General features: G+C 42.8%; 1 protein-coding gene and 1 non-coding gene across 9 annotated transcripts; one reads left to right on the forward strand and one right to left on the reverse strand.

The window, feature by feature from the left end:
• Positions 1-967: 967 nt before the first annotated feature.
• LOC104067047 (uncharacterized) lies at positions 968-22,416 on the forward strand. 8 transcript variants are annotated; one of them, XR_008449430.1, is made up of 7 exons: positions 968-1,304; positions 6,821-6,921; positions 14,123-14,275; positions 14,808-14,959; positions 15,633-15,863; positions 19,167-19,249; positions 19,967-22,416. XR_008449430.1 is itself a non-coding variant. In XM_054064182.1 (7 exons), the coding sequence occupies exon 1, from the start codon at positions 5,450-5,452 to the stop codon at positions 6,476-6,478; it is 1,029 nt and encodes a 342-aa protein (XP_053920157.1). In that variant the 5' UTR covers positions 4,672-5,449; the 3' UTR covers positions 6,479-6,921; positions 14,123-14,275; positions 14,808-14,959; positions 15,633-15,863; positions 16,012-16,093; positions 19,167-19,249; positions 19,967-22,416. The 8 variants fall into 8 exon arrangements, 6 of the variants coding, with proteins under 6 accessions (XP_053920157.1, XP_053920159.1, XP_053920156.1 ...); XM_054064182.1 differs by lacking the exon at positions 968-1,304 and adding an exon at positions 16,012-16,093 and having other exon boundaries at positions 4,672-6,921; XM_054064184.1 differs by lacking the exon at positions 968-1,304 and adding an exon at positions 16,012-16,093 and having other exon boundaries at positions 4,672-6,921; positions 19,970-22,416.
• Positions 22,417-22,511: 95 nt separating this feature from the next.
• Positions 22,512-22,584, reverse strand: TRNAT-UGU (transfer RNA threonine (anticodon UGU)). The gene has a single exon. It is a non-coding gene; the product is annotated as a tRNA-Thr (tRNA).
• Positions 22,585-24,107: the final 1,523 nt, after the last annotated feature.

A 24,107-nucleotide genomic window follows, 5' to 3' on the forward strand; every position in this document is an offset into this window, starting at 1 on the left:
GCAGAGATGGTAGGATTGGCAAGCTGGTGGACAGCCAAGGTGCCACAAGTTAGTCATCATGAAACAAATGATGGTTAAAAACCCAGAGACTTTTTAAAATGGACATTTTTCAATAAAGGCTCTGAGGTAATTTATAATCACAGTGTATTCTCAGCTGTCATGTTACAATTGTTATGGTACAGAGAACCTAGAACTGGGAGCTTCGACTTCCTCCTGAGCCACATGCAGATAGACCCTGGAGGTAAATGGTGGTGTGTGGGGAGAGGTGAAAGAGCGTTGGGTGACTGGAGGAGTTCCTATCTATGAGATTCTTCCATCAGCTTCCCTTTCCCCACTCTCCTTCTGTGTCCCACGGAAGGGAAACAGTAACTAGGAGGCTGCTATAAACAGCACGCAGGGTACCTGTGCATTGGCCATAATCTCCTAGGGTCTATGAGGACCTAATATCTAATCTAAATTTCTCCTCTTTTGTTAAAACCATTACCTGTCGTCGTATCACTGCACTCATTGAGTCCCTCCCAGCTTTCCTTTCCTGTAGGCCCCCTTTACTGAAAGTCTGCTTATAAGGTCTCCCTGTGTTGGAAAACGTTAATTTAGCTGAAGAATTAGGGCTCAATTAAAATAAGATTAAAATTATAGGTTATGTATATTGTATTTAGCATTTGATATATATTGTGTTTAGCATTTAATTTTGTTGATCTTTATAGTTAAGTATGTGCAGACTTTGTGTCTGTCTCTGCAGACAGTGACAGTTTTCTCACAAACCACATATAACCTTCACAAGTATGGTATTAGGGAGTACTTAGAAAGAATGTACTAACAACCTTATCCGAGCAGAGCCTACGCTTTTGCTAACAACCTTATCTGAACACAGCCTACATTTGTGAAGGCCAGAAGCATACCAAGGGTAGTCAAGTGAAGATAAGGAAATGCTGGTGTCCACACAAATGATGAGACAATCCTCAAATACATATGCATGAAGAAATGATGTAGTCTGTTGAATATACATTAGATTGCGAAACACTTAAGGGTTAAATTGTGGACGCGCCGGGATCATCTTGGAACCTGATTTGGGTGTGCATACCCCTGGTTTCCGGGGCCTCGAAATAAAGCACCACATATAACCTTCCTGGAATGGTTATGTGTTTGTCTCTACGCTAACAGTTTTGGCGACCCAGATGGGACCTCGCGGGCATTGCTGAGGCAGCTCGCGCATTGATCTCGCTCCAGCCAGCACCGAGTGATTCTTGGGGAACCATCGACCGCAACCGACCTCCACTGCCCCTGACAGACCAGGGATATTGGTAAGACATGGTGCTTTATCGGGAATGGTACCATATTTTCTGGTCTGGTAAAAGCCTGCCTGTTAGACGCGGCGAAAGCTACACTTGGTTGGGCTATGGAGCTCCAGAGGGAAGCCTAGGCACCGTCTGTAAGACAGTAGCGAAAGCTCTGCAGGTTCGGCATCAGTGGTCTGGTTTTGTATTTTTGGTAATCTGTATTATTCGTAATCTGTATTATTAGCTCTGCAGGTTCGGCAACTGTATTCTGGTCTTGTATTTTCGGTAATCTGTACTATTTGTTACGTGGAATTTTGTTAATTTTTGTCATTTGGTGTTGGTCTGGACTGTTATAAAATGCCGCCGATACCCACGTCATCACTGTTAGGGTGTATTTTGATGCATTGGAAAGAGGGGCAGTTTGGGCAAGACATGCAAAAAAAGAAATTGGTTGAGTATTGTAATGTATGGTGGACACAGTATAATTTAGAGGATCAGGTTCGTTGGCCAGAAAATGGAAATTTAGACTATAATACCATCCTACAATTGATGTTATTTTGTAAGCGCAAGGGCAAATGGGATGAAGTACCATATGTAGAATTGTTTTTTATTTTAAGAGAGAAAGAGGAATGGAAAAAGGCGTGTGGGATAATGGTTGTTAGCACAAAATTGGATGAGCAATGTGAGAGATGTGTGACTGAGAAGAAATACATGAAATGCCTGGCAGTGGAAAATGCTTTGCAGCATAAGGAAGATGATGATTTTGATTTATTAGTGGCTCCGTCAGTCCCACCAGCCCCCAGAGATACAGGAGTAAGAGGTGATGGGGAGGATGAGGTAGAAATAGATAGAAAATATGAGTGTGAAGAGGAACAGGAGTATCCCACTACCCCAATATCCCACCGAACACGACAGCGGGATATTCAAGTTAGACAGCAGACATCCAGTGCTATATTAGCACCGCTTCAGCCAAGGAGTTGGGGCAGAAGGACCCGTATATGTTAAAGTACCTTTCACTCCAGGAGATCTGATACTCTGGAAACAATCTGCTGGAACTTATCGGGAGAACCCGAGTAAAGTGGCACGAGTTGTAAAGATGATTCTGAAAACTCAGAATCCTGGTTGGGATGATATACAGGTATTACTGGACACCCTAATGGACTCTGCAGAGAAGGAAATGGTGTTGAGAACTGCCCGGGAGAGAGTTAGAGAAGACATTAGGCAGGGGATTGTCACAGGGACAATTGATCAGAATTTTCCGACTGAAGATCCCATGTGGGATTATAATACTGCAAGAGGAATGGGAAATCTGAGGAGATACCAGGAGTGGATAGTTGTTGGAGTACAAAATGCTATGCCAAAAACAATAAATTGGTCAAAACTGTATAATGCCAGGCAAGAGAAAACAGAATCCCCGTCTGCATTTTTGGAGCGGCTTAAAGAGGTGGCGAGGAAATACACAGATTTAGACGTAGAAACAGAGCAAGCTAAGGTGCAGCTGGCCCTGATTTTCTTAGGGCAGTCGCAGGATGATATTAGAAAGAAACTGCAGAAACTGGAGGGCGCGGAGCTGCGTAATCTGGATAGGCTGAGACTGCTTGGGAAGTATACAACAGCCGTGAGAGGGAGAGTTCTCAAAGGCAACAGCGACATCTGCTGGCGGTGATGAAGGGCAGAAGCCAGAATAATCCTGGAGGTCGAGGTAGAGGAAGAGGCTTGATACGTGGACGAGGAAGGGGGTTTGGATTTAATTACTTGTCTAATGAGTTAGGATCAAGGTTGAATAAATTGGGTATTAACCAATGTGCATATTGCAAGCAGGAAGGGCATTGGAAGAATGCGTGCCCGCAGAGAATGAGGCAGAATTTGCAGCCAGGAATGCCATTCAGAAACACCGAGATGGCCAAGGCAATGGTTTTGGAAGAGTATGGGAATCAGAGCTGACTAGAATCAGGAAAGGATGAACCCGTAGTGAAAGAGGGGGAAGAAGTGCAATTTTTAATAGATACTGGTGCAACATACTCAGTTTTAAATGATTTATGTGGACAGAAAAGGAAAAGGACAACCACAATAGTGGGAGCCACAGGGAAAGAGGAAACCCGGCCATCATGCAACCCCTGGAACTACGGTTTGGAGGAAAGGAAATATGGCATGAATTCTTGTATATGCCTGATTGTCCAATCTCCCTGTTGGGACGGGATTTATTATCTAAATTAAATGCAAGAATTGTCTTTGAGAATGGAGAATTAATTATGCAAGTTCCAGAATCAAAGTCAGGACAGATACTAGTGTTGAAGGAAAATCCAGAAGTTCAAGTACCCGGAGAGGTAGAAGAGGCAGTGATCCCTACAGTATGGGAAACTGATATACCAGGGAAATCGAAAATGGCTCAACTGGTAGTAGTAGAATTGAAGGAAGGAACGAAACCAGTATGGATAAAACAATATCCCATAAAATTAGAGGCCCGATATGGAATAGTGAAAATTATTGAAAAGTTCTTAAAGTTTGGAATATTAGAAGAATGTGAATCAGAATATAATACCCCAATTTTTCCAGTAAAGAAACCAAGTGGAGAATATAGATTGGTACAGGATTTAAGGGCTATTAATGAAATCACGAAAGATATACATCCGGTAGTACCTAACCCATACACATTGTTAACATCTGTGAAGGAGAAATACAAATGGTTTACAGTAATTGATTTAAAAGATGATGCCTTCTGTATTCCCCTTGACAAAGATAGTAGGAAATTCTTCACTTTTGAGTGGGAGAACCCGCATAATGGATGAAAAAAGCAGTTGACATGGACAAGGCTTCCACAAGGATTCAAGAACAGTCCAACGCTTTTTGGGAACCAGCTGGTAAAAGAATTGGAATCATGGACAATGCAGGAGAAAGTTCAGGTACCGCAATCACAATGTCTTCTGCTACAATATGTGGATGATATTTTCATTGCAACAGAGCACAAATCAGTATGTATCCAAGTGACAAGTGGAATTTTAAATCAATTAGGCCTCAATGGGTACAAAGTCTCGAAAGAGAAAGCTCAAATTGCCTGTACAACTGTCTTATATTTGGGTTGTGAAATAACACAGGGACAACGACGACTAAGAATGGATCGTATTAGAGCAATCTGTGCAATTCCAGAGCCTCAAAACTTACATGAATTAAGGACATTTTTGGGAATGGCAGGCTGTTGTAGGTTGTGGATATTGGATTATGGACTCATAGCAAAACCTCTATATGAGGCACAGAAGTCACCAACTTTCATCTGGGAAGGACCTCAGAGGGAGGCCTTTAAGAAATTAAAAGAAGCCCTGACTAAGGCACCAGCATTAGGCCTGCCGGATTTGACTAAGGAATTCCAGTTGTTTGTCCATGAAAGACAATGGCTAGCACTAGGGGTCTTAACGCAGAAGTTAGGAAGCTGGAAATGACCAGTAGGATATTTTTCTAAACAGTTAGACCCTGTGAGTGCTGGCTGGCCATCATGTTTGAGAGCGGTAGCAGTGACGGTGATTTTGATACAAGAAGCCAGAAAATTGACTTTGGGAAAGTGTATTGAGGTATATGTACCTCATACGGTATTAACTGTCTTAGAACAAAAAGGGGGGCATTGGCTTTCCCCTAGCAGGATGATGAAATTCCAGGCAGTACTGACCGAACAAGATGATGTAAGCTTAAAAACAACTAATTTGTTAAATCCAGCAGCCTTCTTATGAGCACCTGTGGAAGACGGCCCTTTGGAACATGATTGTGTGGAAGTTATTGAACACACTCATGCAACAAGGGCTGACCTGAAAGACACCCCACTTGAACAGCCTGATCAAGAACTTTTTACAGATGGAAGTAGTTATGTAGAAAATGGGACACAATATGCTGGGTAAGCAGTAACCACACAAAATAGGGTAATAAAAGCAGAGGCTCTTTCTGTAGGAACTTCAGCACAGCGAGCAGAAATAATAGCTCTCACGAGAGCCTTGGAATTGAGCAAGGATCAATGAGTAAATGTATGGACGGACTCAAAATATGCATTTGGAGTGGTTCATACACATGGAGCACTATGGAAAGAACGAGGACTCTTATCTTCGCAAGGTACGAATATAAAATACCAAAAAGAAATTCTGAATTTGATAACTGCTGTACAGTTACCCAAACAGGTGGCGATCATGCACTGTAAAGCACATCAAGGAGGAGATTCCAAAATAGCTGAAGGGAACACGCTGGCGGACTGGACTGCTCGACGGATTGCACGACAGGTATCAAATATGATGGCCTTAATACCCACGAAGGTAAGCCCTTTACAAAATTATTTAATGCAGAAGCCGAAGTACTCAGAGGAAGATGAGAAATTAGCTAGACTAATGAAGGCCCAGTTGGGTTCAGATGGATGGTACCTAACTGCAACTGGACAAGTGATTGTACCACCTACCATCATGCGGACAGTTTTACAGACAGAACATCAGAAATGTCACTGGGGAGCAGAAGCTTTAGTGGCGTATTTAAAGTGCAGCATAATCTCGACACAGATGTTAACAATGGCAAAGCCAATAAATTCGAAATGTGAAATCTGTTTGAAGAACAATCCGGTGGTTAGAAAAAGAATAGAAATGGGACATATCAAAGTAGGTATGGAACCGGGTGATTATTGGCAGATTGATTTTGTAGAATTGCCTAGAAGTCAAGGATACAGGTATTTGTTAATCGGGGTTGACACTTTTTCTGGGTGGCTGGAAGCCTTTCCTTGTCGCACCAACCAAGCTAAGGAAACAGTGAAATGGCTGCTGCGAGAGATTATTCCAAGATTTGGGGTACCCCTAGGCCTATCGTCAGATAGGGGACCACACTTCGTAGCAGCTATAGTTCAAGAGGTAAGCAAGATGTTAGGAATCTCTTGGAACCTCCACACACCGTGGAGGCCACAGTCAAGCAGACAAGTAGAAAAGATGAATCAGACAACTAAGCAGCAAATCAGTAAAATATGTCAGGAGGCTAAAATTCAATGGCCACAAGCGTTACCAATAGCACTCCTAAGGATAAGAATTAAGCCAAGGAGTGGGATGACAGTAAGGCCTTACAAAATCCTTTTTGGGAAAACATATGAGGCGCCGCAACCAAATCCAAATATACATATCAAAGGGAATCAAGATATATATAACTATGTACTGTCTCTCAGTAGAACTCTGGCGCGGCTATGAAGTGCCCTGATCTGGAATCGTCCATTATCATTAGAAAATCCAGTACACCAAACTGAGCCAGGAGACCAGGTCTACGTTCAAGATTGGAATGAAGAACCACTGAAGGAACGGTGGAATGGACCGTACTTGGTGCTACTAACAACATTTACTGCAGTAAAAGTAGAAGGAATAAACTCTTGGATTCATTATACCCGAGTGAAAAAGGTTCCTAGAAATTGGGAAGTAGAAGCTCTTGGACCAACAAAACCGAGGCTGAAAAGCAGATAGATGTCGAATTTTGTATATAATACCTTAATTGCAGTCTGGTCCTTGACACCCCTAACGGTTATCACTTTTGTACAGGTTCCACAGAAAAAGGAAGTGATGAAATATGTCACTGGACAAAATGCCACTCTGTTTTGCAAGTTCAAAAACACTGTCCCAAGGAACTTGGAATCAAACAGGTATGGATGGGAATTGCAGGGAAAACGGAAATCTAGAGGCAAGGTGTTAAAGATATAGATGACACTTGGCAAGAACCTTCAACTGGGGTTAATATAGGCTGGGCATTGGAATCTTTTTTTTTGCTCAGGTAGTTGCATATCGTAATAGGGAAATGATTTATAATTTAATTGGACAAACTGAAAGGTTAGCTAGAGTAATCAAGAAGGGATTCAGAGATCTAAATTTGCAATTGCAGACAACAACAAAAATGACCTTGCAGAACGGAATGGCATTAGATATATTGCTATTAAAAGAACATGGGGTATGCGGGTACCTTAAAGGCCGGACCGATCATTGTTGTGTACATATACCAAATGTAACTGCAGACATAGAATATGATATCTCACAGCTCAGGAAAATAGAAGGGGAGGCTGAAAGAGAAAAGGAGATAATTGGTCACAATTGGATTGGGGAACTGTTTAATGGATTGAGAATCCATCTTACTGGCTGGATTCAATCCCTGGCTGAAACACTATTCACCTTCTTGCTTATCTTTCTTGCAATTTGTCTGGTATACCTGTGTATCCGAAAGGAAATTGTTCGTAAAAACAATTGGATGCACATAATCATTGGAGCCATCACATGAGAATCCCCACAACACCCAACATCCCTGCCGATTTACCAGGAAACAGTTATGGTAAATGAAAATACTTGCAGAAAAATGAAGTATTTTCAAAGGGGGGAAATGTTGGAAAACGTTAATTTAGCTGAAGAATTAGGGCTCAATTAAAATAAGATTAAAATTATAGGTTATGTATATTGTATTTAGCGTTTGATATATATTGTGTTTAGCATTTAATTTTGTTGATCTTTATAGTTAAGTATGTGCAGACTTTGTGTCTGTCTCTGCAGACAGTGACAGTTTTCTCACAAACCACATATAACCTTCACAAGTATGGTATTAGGGAGTACTTAGAAAGAATGTACTAACAACCTTATCCGAGCAGAGCCTACACTTTTACTAACAACCTTATCTGAACACAGCCTACATTTGTGAAGGCCAGAAGCATACCAAGGGTAGTCAAGTGAAGATAAGGAAATGCTGGTGTCCACACAAATGATGAGACAATCCTCAAATACATATGCATGAAGAAATGATGTAGTCTGTTGAATATACATTAGATTGCGAAACACTTAAGGATTAAATTGCGGACGCGCCGGGATCGTCTTGGAACCTGATTTGGGTGTGCATACCCCTGGTTTCCGGGGCCTCGAAATAAAGCACCACATATAACCTTCCTGGAATGGTTATGTGTTTGTCTCTATGCTAACACCTAGAGCCTTGTCTTCTCTAAGCTGAACACCCCAACTCTCTCAGCCTGTCCTCATATGGGAGGTGCTCCAGCCCTCTGATCGTCTTTGTTGCCTTCCTCTGGGCTCCCTCAAAAAGATCTGTCTTGTGTCTTTTGTAAATGGGGAGGGATTATCAGGTTCCTGGTGTAGGTATTGTATTTCATATTTTTGTTGTTTGTATTTCTTGGTGAAGGATTTCTGAGCCAATTTAGAGTCAGATGTAGGAAATTAAGCTTACAAGTTCTTCTAGGGGCGTAAGAAGTGTCCGGGGGGGTGTTCAGCTATGTGATGTGTGAAATACCAAAGAGACAGCCCAGAGGGTTTCTTTCCTGCCAAGCAGTAAACTTCAGAATGAAAAAGAGAGAGAGAATGTAAGCAAACTTCAGTGAATGATGAGCTCTGTGTTTGGCAATTAATAAAGCAGAGAAGATGAATGAACCGTACTATGAAGCAGTCCAGGATTTCTGTACATCTGACCTCAAGAAACTGACATTGAAGGAAGTGAATGTTTGGAAGCATGACTGGACAGAGCAGCAGCAGCTCTCGAGTTTCCTTTTCTTGTGCACATGCCAGTCTTTGCCTCTCCTTACTGTGCCTCTCCTTACTGTGCCACCTTCCTGGCCCTCTTTTCACTTTGAGTTCTGCTCTGCCCTTGAAAACTTTGGCTGCTGTGACCAGGTGAGAGACAACAGCATTGCAGAAAAATACTAGGACATCATGGATTAGATCAATTACCAAGGATGTAAGCTCTGTGGAACATACATCAAACTTACTTTGTGTCAGGCAGGGCAGAAAAACAGTGTCTGTATCCTATGCTTCAGGATGACTTGGGGGTTGATCGTGGTTCTGATGGCCTCTTATAGCTAGTTGTGTTTCCGTGGAAAGAGCCACATTTTCCATACGGGGGCAGGAAAAGTAGGCTGATGGAGTAATGGTTCCTAATTGTTAGCACACACTTTGCAAAGTGCTTTGTATAAGATGCATTACTTTGTGGTACCGGGAAATATATAGTGACATTTGTGAGCAATAATGATTTATGAAAGCATTACACAACTCTGGGAATTATGGGAATCCTGCTGCTCTGCCAATTTTCTCATAATGAAGAGGAGAGTTACAGATCAATATTTATTTTCTGCTTGCAGCTACTAGATGCTGGATTACAAATTCTACAGGATCAAATGGTATGGAAATCATCAGGCAAAGTGTCTGTATCCCTGGAGAATAAAATGTGATAGGAAGTGTTTTCACACAGCTGCTGCAAGGTCCTGAGGCTTCAGTCTGTCTATTGCATTTTTTTCAATGCTGTCTGCCCACAGTCCACCTGGCTCACACAAACAGGCATTGTGCAGTGAGAAAAGACCAATGCTGGTGTTCTTTCCGAGTTTCCCTGCTTCTCGTAACTAGAGGGCAGAACCGACCTGCTGTTTGAACAACTGTTAGTCATGCGAAGCTGGACTTACTGCATGCCAAAACACAAAGCAGCCAAAACACACACTTAATCTTCCTACGAACATATAAAACTCTTGTAGTTAATATTGCTTAAGGCCTAAAATATTATCTGTGTACTGAAATGTTTCCATTCTTTTCTGACGATGGAAGGATTCTGGCATCTCCTTGGGGTGGGGACACCCTTCAGCATAAGGGCTGAAAAAAGTAGCTTCAGGGTTGTTGGTTATTTTACAGTTGGTACTATTATATCAACTGTATGTCTTACCGGTCCTAGCAGAAACACTAATCTTGGTGTTACAAAGATTTTTTTACATGTATCATGTAGGAAAAAAGACTAAAATGTGCCTACTGCCTCTTTGCTCATTCTGTAGGGCATAACTTAATTTTGCATTTGTTCTAATTGTATATTGTAGAAAAAACTCAAACCTACCCTACGTGCTTTCAAAGTAATAAGTTATAATTCTTTTCACATCTTTCCAGAGTAAGATTGCTGTTAAATCTTCAGGGAGGAGCTTGTGATTGTGTTGTGTTGCTCTTCCTGTTCAAGTTGGTGACAAATATGGGAATAGGGTAGTGTTCTTTGGCAAATATTATTTGGATTTTGAAATAATTAGTGAAGGAGCAAATATCTACCAAATGGTTTTGCTTTAGTGATGTCACTTTGCTGAACCAAATTGTGACTGATGGTCATGTGTAGAAAGGACGGAAGATGATGACGCCTCCACTCTACCACCTTCACAGCATCCTCATAGTATGTAGTCACTACCTGCAAAACATTGACCTGTACTTAGTGCTACATCAAATACAAAAAGATGGATGCGTATACGTGACAGGATGTAGTTGTGCCAACTGCTTATTTCTGCTGCGTACAGCAGGACTCCAGATAAACTGCTGCTGGCACCAACTGCTTTTATTGATATTATTTGTACAGAACTTGGAATGTAAAGGTTAGACTTACAAGCAATGGTAGACAAAAATATTATTATCTTGTCTTTTGAACAAAATAAACTGTGAGAAAGAGTTGTAGGTGCTTGTTGATAAACCTGAATCATTACTAGCCACCCTAGTTTAGTGAAAACAGCATTATTTTGTCTTTGAGTGGGAGATCAAAGTAGTAATAATGCATTGTAACAATGCAGCTCCTTCACAGTGCTGAAACCAGCAGACAGCAAAAAAAGACAAATTCCCCCCACCCCACCCTTCCTGGCATGGTAATGAATGGAGTGCTGAGGGTTATACAGAGAAAGCTGCTTTTGGTGACTGCAGCAGTCCTGCTGATCCCACAGAGCTCAGGAAGGATGCAAGGGAGTGCACCTTACCTTAGCAGTGGAGCTGTGTTTCTTAACAACTAGACTACTGGATGAGGATGTGTTCCGGGTCATGGGTTTCCTGCTGTCACTCTAAACCAGGTATGTTCCTTTTGAAAACTAACAGGCTAGAAGGGGCATCCAAAACAGTCTGGCTCTGCTGGTAGAGCTGCTCCACTTCGCATCTGGCAAAATTTGGGTCTATTTTTGCTAGCTACACTTGTCCTAAGCATTTGTAGGTTTAGAGTCTCACCCTCAGATGAGCTGTTCTAGGATTTAAAATCTGGATATGGAACTTTGAAAAATCACTGTAATGTTCTTAAGGAGATGTTCAAATTGCATGGCTATAAAAATTCCCTGGATGCAAACCTGGCTACACATGCTAGAACAGCTGTTTGGCTGCTGGCTGACAGGATGTTCTCTCTTCAGAAAACTGCTATGGAAGAAGCTTAAAAAACAAAAAGGACAACTAAGCCTCGTTCAAGCTGATTGAAAGCTGTGATATAGAACAGGATAGAAGCTAGTGCAGGGAAAGCAACATACTTTTAAAGCCAGTTTTAATCTGAGGCCTTACTTCGTTGCCAAATGCACACACTTTTTTGCAGAGGATCCATGACAAAATAGCATTAGCAGCTTCTCTTTCTTCCGCCTTGTAAATCAGTGGGATTAATTGTATTGTTTCATGCACGCTTGAATGAAAGGAAAGCAGACAACCAACAGTAACTGCAAGGTCCTGAGGAAATGCCTCCATGTCATGTGTCTTGCTGGATCAATGTGCCAGAGGTGCCGTTTGCCAGGCAAACACTGTGTAGGAAGCCCAGTGGCTGGAAAAGCGTGGCAGCTGCTCAGGGGCTGCTCTTATTTAGGAAGATGAGTTGTAAGACCCTTATACTGCAGACTGTTGGCAGTATAGTGTTGATGGAGCTTGAAAGTTCTGACGATATGCCTTGTTCAGAGTTTTTTTCTTCTCTTTTCTTCTCTTTCTCCTCTCAGATTGCTGGTCTGGGGGCTGGGCTCTGTTCTCAGCTTATTGAGAACAATTAAAAATCTTTTCAAAGATGTTAATGAAGTAATCATAGAAAAGCCCAAAGTTGCGAGAGACCCCAAGGATCATAGAGTCCAACTCCTATCCCAGTACCTGACAACCCCAAAATTCACACCAAGTGTCTGAGGGCATTGTCCAAATGCTTCTTGAATATTGTCAGGGTTGGTGCCACGATTACTTCCCTGGAGAGCCAGTTCCAGTGTTCCACCACCCTCTGTGTGAAGAACCTTTTCATAATGTCCAACCTAAACCTCCCCTGGCACATCTTCCTGTCTTGTGCACAAAGTGGTGAGGCAGCCATGCGTTAGTGGGTGTGAGGGAACTTCATGGAGGCAATAAAAGTGAGGCTCTATCTGCTCTCCTCCCCTTTCCCTTGGTGGCACCTTATCAGTCTGTCACCTCTCTTGGTCACTTGAGATCAGCACCAGATTTTGTGAAAACAGTGATATAATTAGAAACTCAGCATATTCAGGGATGTGCAAGTATACACTGGTGAAAGTGGAGGAGGTGAGTGATGGTTAATAGACTTAGTAAGCATCAAGGGAGGAATGTGCCAGCCAGGTGTTACTGAATGCCTGCACCAAAGCTGCTCTCCTTCAAGAAGGTGAGAACAGCAAGGAACTTATCTGAAGCTCTGGCTTTTGGGGATGGCACTCAGGGCCTAACGATGCCCTTCTTTGTTCTGGGAAGATGTTAAGCACAGAAAAAACAGAGTGGCTCTACCATCTGGGTCTGGGCTGAGGCTGCAAGGACAGGCGTGGGGCTACCCTTAGCTATATGGGGACTTCTGATCTGTGAAGAGGAGAGGTTTCTTACAGATGCGATGTGAAAGCAACAGAAACCAACTTGTTCCCTGTAGCTTTATAATCAAATGGCAGCAATGAAAAATGAGAAACATATTTCATCATCCCAGAGTTGAAAGGGCTTTGCTACTTGGAAGTCATGTACGTTCTTAGCATGTCCAAAAGCCCTCAGGCTCTTCTATGAGCAAATGAAACAGCTTGCTATGCTGAGTTTGGAATGAGAGTCTGTAGCCTTCACATTAAATACTCTGGAAAGGCTGCCATTTACGCCAACACCCCCTCCATGTCAGTGCTTATATAACTAACACAGATTTATATAATGGTTATTTTTTTAATGAAGCAGACTTGTTTAATGAGGTGGAAAAATACTAATGTAGTAGTTCTTCATTCTTTGACTGTCTGTGTACTCATCTTCCTTCATGTGTGCCCAATAAAAACTCTGGATAGATGTATTCAGGCTACTGGCAGGAAAACCAGTAAAATCTTTCTGCAGATTTTAGCTCCTTCTGTTTTAACTTCTGCAAGTTTGTGCTGATTAAAATAGAGATGGGATTTTAATGGAACTATTTTATAGAAGTTCTGGCCCAGAATTTTCGCAAGATGAGGAATTTAATTTTACTTGCAAATTCAAATACGATGCCTGATTTTCAGTATTTAACCTATATTTTACATAACGATATTCGAAGGGACAGGATTTTTAGATGTGTAACAGTTCAAGTAATTGCCTGTAGTATTTTTTTTTCCTGAAGATGACATATTGAGTCAATGATAGCTAAATTAATTGCTTAAGATTATATTTGCTTATTTGAAACAGTTTTAAATCTCAGCTACAGTTTGCTTCAGTGATATCATGGTTGTGGTATTCTGCGTGCAACCACATGATTGAAGTTGTACAGCATCAGACCAAAGATTAGCTTAATAAGGGAAGCTAAGGGGGGTTTCTAAAAGAAAAGGTGAGAAGAAATGGCTTGTCACTTCCTTAAAACTCTCTAGTAATGTAGAATTCATGGCCTCCATAAATATGTTTCTATTGGCAATAATTCAGGTGCAGCTCATTGCTTTGCTAAAGGAAACAACTAGTGACCTCTAAATACCCTTCAGCAATGTTCTGAGTGACTTTCTAATACTCCACTTCAAAGATGACTCATTGTTTTCTGCCTTACTAATATTCCATTTTCATTAACTTGTTTGCATCCATGAAAGTGTCTCGGCCTCTCCTGTACGTGTGTACACAGCCACATATTTAGTTTCTTTTACTTTCTAGCAATGTTCTCATCTCTGTGATGCAGAAAACCCTCAGATACCTCCAAGAAACCTCCCCGGATTTTGTTTTGACTACTGCTCCAAGTTTTACTTCAACTGCTGCTTTGCTATCAGCCTGCTCAGAAGCGATAAGCATGTCCAAGAATGCTGTGAGGTAAGACACACTTCTGCACCTACAAAATGAGAACTGTAACTTCCCCAATATGATGAATGCATCCTTCAACCACAGCCTGGGCTCAGTGGTGGAGGACTGCAAAGGCTGCCTCCAGCTCTCTGATTGAGACTGCTAACGGGCTGAGGAGCCCGGGGCCCATGGTGCACGTGAATGCCCATATCCATTGCATTTTTGTAGCTGAGCTGGTGGGCATGATCTGGGTCGACTTTACCTGATGGCAGCTGGCTGGAGGAGCCCTTTCTGGATACTAAGAGTATGGTGCTGGCTACGCTGTGGATAGGGGATAAGAGAGGCTTTGTGGGAATGTCTTTCCACCCCGAGTATGAATACAATGAAAAATTTTATATCTACTACTTACACATGGATAAGAACCAAGTAGAAACAATCGGGATCAGTGAATCAAAGGCTTTAGCATCTGATGTCAACAAAGCTGATCCACTCTCGGAAAGGTAAAACTTCATGTTGAATGCTATTGCATGCGACAATGAGAAATTATTTTTCTGTGTTCCAGTCCTTCCCCCTTGCAGAACCTGTACATTCTCAGTCACCCTGGTCCAGGTGTGTAACTGGCCTGGTATGAAGCTACCAGAGGCAGGTTGATTCAAAGTCACACAGCAAACTAGGAACAAAACCAAGAAGAGGACCCAAGATACATGCTTCCAGGTTGTTTTCACCCTGTCTTGTGCTCTTGCCTTCTAAAGAGCAGTAATAGCCTTATGCCTATTGTGGAATTAATATCTGCCTTGAAATGTTCTATTCTGTAGGAGAAAAGGGATGCTTCACTTTACTGTTCATTCATTTGATCTGACATATGTGCCCCTCCCCCATCCATTTGCTAAAAAAAGGTTAGTTCTCAGTTACGGAGAAGAAGTTGTTAATAGTGGACTAATGCTTGTAATGAAATAATCCTGGCTTACTAATCCTTGTAATGAAATAGATCATCTGGCTAGCATATTCTGTCAAAGATGCAGGGCAGATGCAGGCTTTGTTGTGGAATATGTAGAGTTTCTTAACTGTTCTAGCAACACATGAAGTAAGTGGATGTGAAATATCTCTTCTACTGTTTGTTCTTAAAGAAATCAATATGATGTCATCATGTAATTTGACAGAGAAGAACAGTTTTACCTCTTTTGCAAGCTACTATAATTTCCCTGGCTAACGTTCTAGTAGGTGCTGGAGGGAAGGTGTGAGGAGTAGTTGTTTTCTTCAGCAACCATACGGGAATAAGAAGCTTCTGTCTTCCATGGACCAGCTGATTTAGCTCTTGTTGGATTTTTTTTTTTTGGTAGAACTGCAAGAGGCTAAATAATTATGTGTTTTTTCCCTCTGTTTGTAGCTTCTCACTGCTTCTTTGGTACAAACAAATGAGAACAAAAAGTACTTATACAAAGGAAAGTAACTGTTTGGAGGGCCACTGACATGAGGTCACGAAGGTCCTGCTCAGGCATTGTGCTTGAGTGAGGGCTGCTGGTTCTCCATGGAGTGCTGCTGCAACCTAGAGATCACTTGGTGCCCTTGGAAGTCCACCTGTACAGAGCAGGGTGAAACCAAAGACCACTTCTTGGAGGTAAGACACAAATGAGGGAGTGGCTGAAGGGGTTTTCTTTTCTGACCATGTGAATTAGCGAAGACTCAGGAAAGAGGAATATGGAAAACTGTGATTCAGCATGGGCATTTGAATCTGAGACTGGTTTTCTCTTTTCACATTCACTTAGGTCAGTTGTATTTCACAACTACTTCTTATCCCAGCGTCTATGCACTACATGGTTTGCTCTACAAGTTTGTTGATCCCATGAGGTTAGTAATTAAACATGTTTTTCCATTCCAAATTCTTCTAAAATCACCATACATTCTTCAGCTATCAGAGTAGAAAGACGTACTGCTCATACATAATCTCACTGACTTCTACATCCAGCCCTTGTTTTACATCCAGTGCAAATTTAGTCAGTTCTAGTGAAGTTATTCCACATGAATTGTAAGTGTGCACCCAGAAGCAGATGGAGTTCAGTTACCTAAAAGGTCTGGAACAGTAAAGATGGAAATAATGTCTCCTTGGTTGCATATCTAAAGTACATCATAGTGTTTTTTCAAAGATGACAGTCCATAGCCTTTAGGGTCATGATGTCAAATATTTGTGATGCACTTTCACATGAAGAAATAAATTGCAGTCAACAGATTAGTTTTCTTAACAAAGACGAGTGAAACCTAATGGTTCATGCAGTGTTCAAATAATAATTGAAGCCTGAACCTGACTTTTCTCAAACAAAATATTTTTTTTCCCAATTAAAAAGTTATCCCTGCTAATGTCTGTTTTTACAACAATAAGCATGCTTATGTAATTTTTTCCTCTTCCAAGCTTTTGGATTTTACTAAAAAGCATTAAATGAGTTTCAAATCGCCCTGCAAAGTGGATACAGTAATAACATATCCACGCTGTTGCTGAGATCTCAGACATTAACAAAATGAAGAAACTAAGATTTTCTTTCTTGGAAAGTTAAATCCAAAGCTAGGTGGTTAACTCAACCTTTGTACCAAGGTGATGAGAATAGGAACTTCAGTCTTTTACTTGTTGTAACTAGCTGAGACTCCTGCCTTTAACAGATTACTGTCTGCCAGGAAGCCTTTGAACTGTGTTAACTGTGGCTAACCAAACTGCAACATTTTCAACTAAAAAAAATAAAATTGTGAGCTAGTACAAACATCAGGAGTTTGAGCACTTTCTATTGTATGAGAAATAGTCCTACAGTCCATATGCCACTCTGTAATATGCCATGAGAATAACAGGATGATAAATTCTCTCTTCTCTCCTGCTGGAAGGGGAGAAATTCAGCTTTCTGTTTCACGAGTAACCTGTGGAAGCCTTTCCAGGAGGCTGCCTGTCTGAGAAGTGGTGTGCAACAATGCACACCTTACAACGACTTCATATTGGGGCAGCAAGTCCCTGCCAGGAGTGCAATGCTTTAACTGTTTAGAAGGGCTTTCTGGAAAGAAGCCAACTCTTCCTCGTGCTTTTGGAGCTTCATAACTATCACATCTGGAGCAGGACCAGACACTTATTCCCTTGGTTAATTGGAATTTATTATTGTGTTTTCTGGTTCCCCTTGTTTACCTTAGCCCGGATGCTGCTCTGCTCAGCTTTGCCCTTGTGTGTTTGCTTAAGCTCTTTGCAAGCTTGTCCAGGGTGTGCAAAGCACTGACCTATCCTCTGGAGGCTGAGCTTGCCTGGCGCTGGGACAGGGAGTCCTAGCACCTCCACACCCAGGGTTGTAGTCTGTCCTTCTTCTGGTGGTATAATGAGAGGAGATTTTTCCATTCTCCTTTGCAGTTTAATGCAGTTCATAGGATTCTTCCACTTCTGTCCCACTGTGAGTGGTGGCTGGGATAACTGGCTCCTGTGACACCTCTGATAGGTGCAGGCTAGTCTGCCCAGCCCGGACACTCCCTACTTTCTGCCCAAACTTCAGCAAGCACTCTGGCAGGGGCAGCAAGCCCCGCAAACACCTGATCCAAAACGCTAGTAGGACCACTGCTATTTACCTAAGAGTGGCAACTTTACCTCAGAACTTCCCAGGAGAATGGATGGCAGCGGTGTCCACACTTCTGCCTGCCTCTCCACCAGTGGTCTCAGAGACAGCAAAGTGGCTGGAGTGTCTCTGCCTGGGTTGGCACCAAATCCCTTCGGTTGGGAACAGAGGGAAGAGCTGTTGGAAGGTGCTTTAAAAGTTAGAGAGGGGGTAAAAAACCCCACCAATCCCTCTAAAGAAACCCAACAACAAACCCACAATAATGCCATCATCTCTGCTCTAGTAACCTTTTTTTTTTTTTTCGATTGAAATGGTACGGAGGAAGTACTTGGCTGCTGCTCATATCTGAAGGAGAATGCTCATCACGAGAAGATGTGATGCCTTAGGTCATGCTTTGTTTGCTCTGTGTTGTCAAGCGTGCCAAATTGGAAGAACCTTTCTTATTTGTCCTATAGCAGTTCCCTCAGTGGGGAACAGAAAATACGGGTGTGTTGCTCTTCCTTGTACCCCTCTTCCTGTCATTTAACATGTGACAGCTTTACCTCGGGGAAAATGTGCTTTTTTTTAGGTGCTTTTGCGCTGAGGGGAGTTGCTAGGGAATGGCAGGAGAGGAACGTGGTTACATTTTCTTTGCAGTTCGAGTTTCCTCTCTCCTTGCCTGGTCCTTTCCTTTCTCACCCCTCCTGCTGCAGCATTACATTGTGTCTGAAGCGGCACCCTTTGAAGGTCACACTAACTTGCTTGTGGTTGTGTGGGAATGTTCTGCTGCGTGTATAGACATCCTTACGCTGCACCATGACAAGCCTTAAGTGCATGAATGGGACTTCACTTCAAGGTAGAATGCACAAGCTAACGTTGGTGAGGACAGTACAAAGTAACTGATAGTCTGAAGTTCAAACAATGCATCCACCAGACTTCTAGAAACAGCCTTGTGCTGCGCCTTCAGCAGCAGGAGACCTAGCTGAGCACAGTTAATCAGCACCCCTGAGTTCAGTGGTGGGTTACCAGTTCATGCAGGCAGGCCAGCATCCCACACAGAAATAAACCAGATGTTGCATAGAGACAGTCCTGACTACCTGATGGCAGAAGATTGACCAGAAGGGTGATAGAACGGAAGCTGCAGCCTTCCAGCTGTTATTGCTATTCAGAAAGGAATTTTATGGTTTGCAGCCCTGAGTTAGGCTCTTGAATTCCACCTATGTTGCACTCCAGTTGCCTAAAGTGATTTCATGCCTCCTCCAGCAGAGGCAAATGACAATGGGGGATTGATGTGTGCCTCTGGAATAAAAAAAACCCAACCCATAACAATCACTCAGATATCTGCATATGGCTTTGTGTCTTTCAAGGTGAGCTCTACCAGGGAAATACAAATACAGTCCTGTTCTGGTGAAAGCAAAGAGCAAACGGACACTATTTGTTCCACATGCAAGTAAGTGGTTAGGCTTTAATTTTACTGAGAAGCAAAACATATAACTATTATTCAGGCATGTGATTAAAATCTTTGTGTCTTAAAAACTAAAGCACGGAGTAGGAGCAATCTTGAAGTTAGGTTATCACATTTAATGTGTGCTTCTGCCATGCCTTTTCTTAATCCCAGTCTCTGATATTTTCTAAGTGTTGCCAAGTAATAGTGTGAATGGGCATCACAAGAGAACTGATGGCTTTGACTCAGGCACTGGATTTGGTCTGGGAAGTTGTAAGCATCTGTCCCTGGCTCTCTGACAGGTTCCTTGAGTCAAATAATCTTTGTAAATCTAGGGGAGCCAATCTTTCTTTCTCCTTCCCTTTTTCTGTCCTATGTCCCATGCAACTAGGGCAGGGGTTACATCTTATTACTCAGTAGAAACAGTGTTCAGCAAGTTGAGATTATCTTGTCCGGGATTTCCATATATAAGTATAACATGAAAAATTCATACTGCTGAGTCTGCCAGAGAAGTGTGTAAGGTTTCATCATATTCTGTCTGGAGTTATATTCCTTAAATATTCATCATGTCAAAAATTAAACAAATTTTATTCCCAAGAAACCCAAGGCTCTTTTTTACATAGCGTGTATATCTTCTTTCAGAATGTCAGGTATTTTTCTTAATTGTAACTCTAACAAGGGTTTGTATCAGTCATGTCTCTGAAGTAGCCTTTTGTCTTAAAGCAGGGATGCTGAACCATGTTAATAGCTTTCCTCAGACTGTCCTTGAGCTGCTTCAACAACTAAGACTCCAAAAAGATCTTCTACTCCCACTGCATCTGTCCCAAAATTTTCTTCTAAGAAAGCTGAAGACATAAACAGTGAAACAAGCTCCATCTGGGAAAAACAGATAGAACATCAAAGCTGAGGCTAAACATCACAAGTCAAAGCAGAAAGAGAAGATTGCATGCATTTCCAAAACTATACCAACACCACCTTTGCTAAAAAAGAAGAGCTCCCACCTAATCAGAACCAAGAAGCTCCTTCCAAAGAAAACAGCACTAGCCAAGGAAAAACTGGAGAAGAAGGGGAAGAAGAGTAGATTAGGAAGCAGCCTTTGAAGCTCAGTGATATCCCAGAAAAAATAAGTCACTTAGAAGATGGTTAAACAAATGTTTTTGATAGAGACCAAATAAAAGAGGATCAGTTGACTCGTTATGCCAGTGCTCCCACGTGCGCCTCCATTAATATCAGTGCTAGCAGTCTGTGTTCTACTAAACCTCAACAGCACCAGCCTCCTAATACTAACTTGCTTTGCAGATCCTGCTATGACATCTTTTTTCTGACAGAAGTAGTTATCAGGGTCTTTGGACATTTACTGGTAAGACTTGGTTGTGAATGTGTTTCTAATAAATCCAAGTGTCTACATCTTTCTGGGTTTACATGTGTAATCCATGATCAAGGAATAGACATGTCAATGACCTCAACTTTCTTTTTTTTTTTTTGTTTTTTTTTTTTTTTTATTTTTTCCTTTTCCTTGCATTTCAGTGTAAATATATATATTTTCTTCAAGGCACGGATCACCTGCAAGTTTCAAAGGATTCAATAAGGGTGGGGAACATCCAGTAAATATTTAAACCAAACAAACCCAAAGCAACAGAAACCAATCAACCTCTCAAAAACACTAGTTACAGCTGAGAAACTGGATTGAACTGTCACCTGGCTTCTAACTGAACATAGGCTGGGTCCTGTCCTTCTGGAGAGCATCTCTTGGCTCACAGGTGTGGCCAGGTGTAGGGTTACTGCCTGTAGCTCTCCCTGTCTGAGTCTTTTCTCTGTCATGCGAGCAGCGTGGGGTTAGGAGTGACCTAGGGGAGTGTGAGGGTCCAGACAGGCTGCCAGGAGCAGCACTCTATGGATCTATGGGGCAGAGGACAAATCTATGGGTCAGGGGATGAATCTATGGGGCTGAGGGCATATCTATGGATCTGTGGGGCAGAAAGTGTGTCCTGACACCCCAATGGAAGCAGAATTGAGGGGTTCTTGGGCATGATGTGGAGCAGGGAGTGCATCTATGGGGCCAGAGGGTGGCTCTGTGGGGCAGAGGGATGTATCTACATTTAAAAAACAACAATGTGAATTAATAATACCTATCAGCACTAAAAATAGAAGGTTGATGATCTATTTGTGAAATACCTAAGTAAACTCACCTATAATAAAACTTGCAAAGCCGAAGTGGCTAGAAAATAAAGATCTTTTTACCTTCCACAAGTTCACGAAAACCTAGAAAGGAGCATGATTACTTCCTACATAACTAAATAAAGCAAGCTTTGAGTCATTAAGGCTGTTCAGAGTCATAAAATTTTTTGTTAAATTTGCTTAATTTGAATTCTCAATTCAAAAAGAACAATTTAGTTCATGCGTATGTCACTGGCAGAGGCTGCCCAGGGAGGTGGTTGTGTCACTTTCCCTGGAGGTGCTTAACGGACAGGTGGATGAGGTGCTGAGGGGTATGGTTTAGGGAATGATAGGAATGGTTAGACTCGATGACCCAGTAGGTCCTTTCCAACCTAGTGATTCTATGATTTTATGTTGACTTCAAGGGCAAAGGAACTAAGAGAGCTGGTACGAAGGTACGCAGAGCACACTGTGACACCCATTTGCAATAGAGTGTTCCAAAGACGGCAACAACCCTCAAATGTCACGATCACAGAATGGTCTGTGTGGGAAGGGACCTTAAAGCCCATCCGTTTCCAACTCACTGCCATGGGCTCGGACATCCCACTGGATCAGGGTGCTCAAAGCTTCATCCAGCCTGGCCTTGAACACGTCCGGGGATGGGGCACCCATGTGTTCTCTGGGCAACCTGTGCCAGTGCTTCGCCACCCCCACAGGCAAATATTTCTTCCTAAAATCTAAAGTAAATCTTCCCTCTTTCAGCTTAAAACCATTCCCCCTCGCTCTGTCTCTGCACCCCCGACCCAGAGCCCCTCCCCAGCTTTTAGAGCAGTGCATTTATTTGCGCAGCAGAGCTACAGCCTGTCTCGGAATGCTGCTCTTATCTCACCGAAGAGCCGAAGCAAATGACGTAGTTTTGCAGCTTCAGCGTCACTGTTATCTCCTACCGCCACCCTCTGGGCGCTCCTCCGGCAGAGGCGCTGAACGAACCCCGCAGCGGGGCTGCCCCCACCCCTCCACCGCCGCGAAGAGAAACTCCCGTCTGCGAGAGGGAAGGAAAAGGGAAAAAAAACCAAACAAAAACAAAAGACAAACCCGAAAAGAGCTCTTAAGGCCCCAGCGAGGATCGAACTCGCGACCCCTGGTTTACAAGACCAGTGCTCTAACCACTGAGCTATGGAGCCGCCTACTGCTCTTTCGGCTGTTCATAGCCCCTCTGCGACTATTCGGGCCGCCTCCAGCATCCTTTCTCAGGGCTGGGCAACGCAAGGGAGCGTTCTCCATCCACCGTGTGCAGAGAGACGAGAGCTAGGACAGGATGTATTTCCCACTCACATGCACATGGATAAACTTTCCCAGAAATCTTATGCATATTCTGTTCCTTTCCAAGGACTCATTTTAATGTTATAAGGAACTTAACAACAGCAAAAGCTCTTGCTACTTTGGAGCTTTGGCTCCAGCTCTGCCTGCCCTTGCCTTTGAGGTGGGGAAAGGCTGCAAACAGGGGTGATCGCAGAAGCAAAGACACCTGCTCAGAACAGATCACACTGCACACAAGGCGTTATCAGCCCCGAAGAACAAATAGGGTCTGGAAAAACACTGTGGAAGCAAATGTGCTCTCAGAGGGACATTCTGTCTGCCTTTCAAAAAAAAAAAAATTACAATTACTTATATGAAACTTAACTCTACTTTAGCTTAAATAAAAATATTCTACTTTTTGCAATGGTGACTACTTCTTGTATCATCTCAGCCACAGGGCTCGGCACCCCTCTTGCTGTAGGAGTGTGAGGCAGTGGGCAGGGTCACCTGCCACCTACCTCAGGTCTCAGCCCTGAGAACAAGCGAGCTCTCGTGCCCCTGGGTTGCCTGGCAGTGGCCTCTGCGCTGTGAGGGAAGGAGTGGTTGCTCACTGTGGAGGGAACTGATTCAAGGCTTTGGGAAGCCAGGCTGTACAACATGGTTTTGTGCAAAGTGTATGTGTGTGGGCATGTCAGTTTAAATGGAGAGGTGATAATCAAATTGGTGTTGTAAAGCTCCTCAGGTTTTGTGAAATATCTGTTGCACAATAATGGCTTTAACTATCTTGGAAATAACTCACAGTTCTAGGCTGATTAGGATATGACCCTCCTGGAGGTCAATTTTGGCAATCTCAAGCACAAATACAGGCTGGGCAGAGAATGGTTGGAGAGTAGTGCTGAAGAGAAGGACTTAGGGTGCTGGTGGGTGAGAAGCTCAACATAAGCCAGTAATGTACAGCTTGCAGCCCAGAAAGCCAACCGTATCCTGGGGTGCATCAGAAATGTTACCAGCAGGACAGAGGAAGTGATTCTGCCCTTCTACTCTGCTCTTGTGAGACTCACCGGGAGTACTGCATTCATTTCTGGAGTCCTCAGCAGAGGAAGGACACGTATCTGTTGGAGTGAGTCCAGAGGAGGCCATGAAGGTTGTCAGCGGGCTGGAGCACCTCCCTCAGCAGGACAGGCTGAGAGAGTTGGGGTTGTTCAGCCTAGAGAAGACAGGGCTCCAGGAGACCTTATAGCAACCTTCCAGTACTTAAAGGGGGCCTATAGGAAAGCTGGGAAGGGGCTCTTTATCAGGTAGTGCAGAGGAGGAATAGTTTGAAGCTGAAAGGGGAGATTTAAATGAGATATTGGGAAGAAATGTTTTCCTGTGAAAAGAGGAGGCACTGGCACAGGTTGTCCTGGGA

Source organism: Cuculus canorus, chromosome 3 (assembly GCF_017976375.1).
Source record: "Cuculus canorus isolate bCucCan1 chromosome 3, bCucCan1.pri, whole genome shotgun sequence".
NCBI classification, from domain to species: Eukaryota; Metazoa; Chordata; class Aves; order Cuculiformes; family Cuculidae; genus Cuculus; species Cuculus canorus.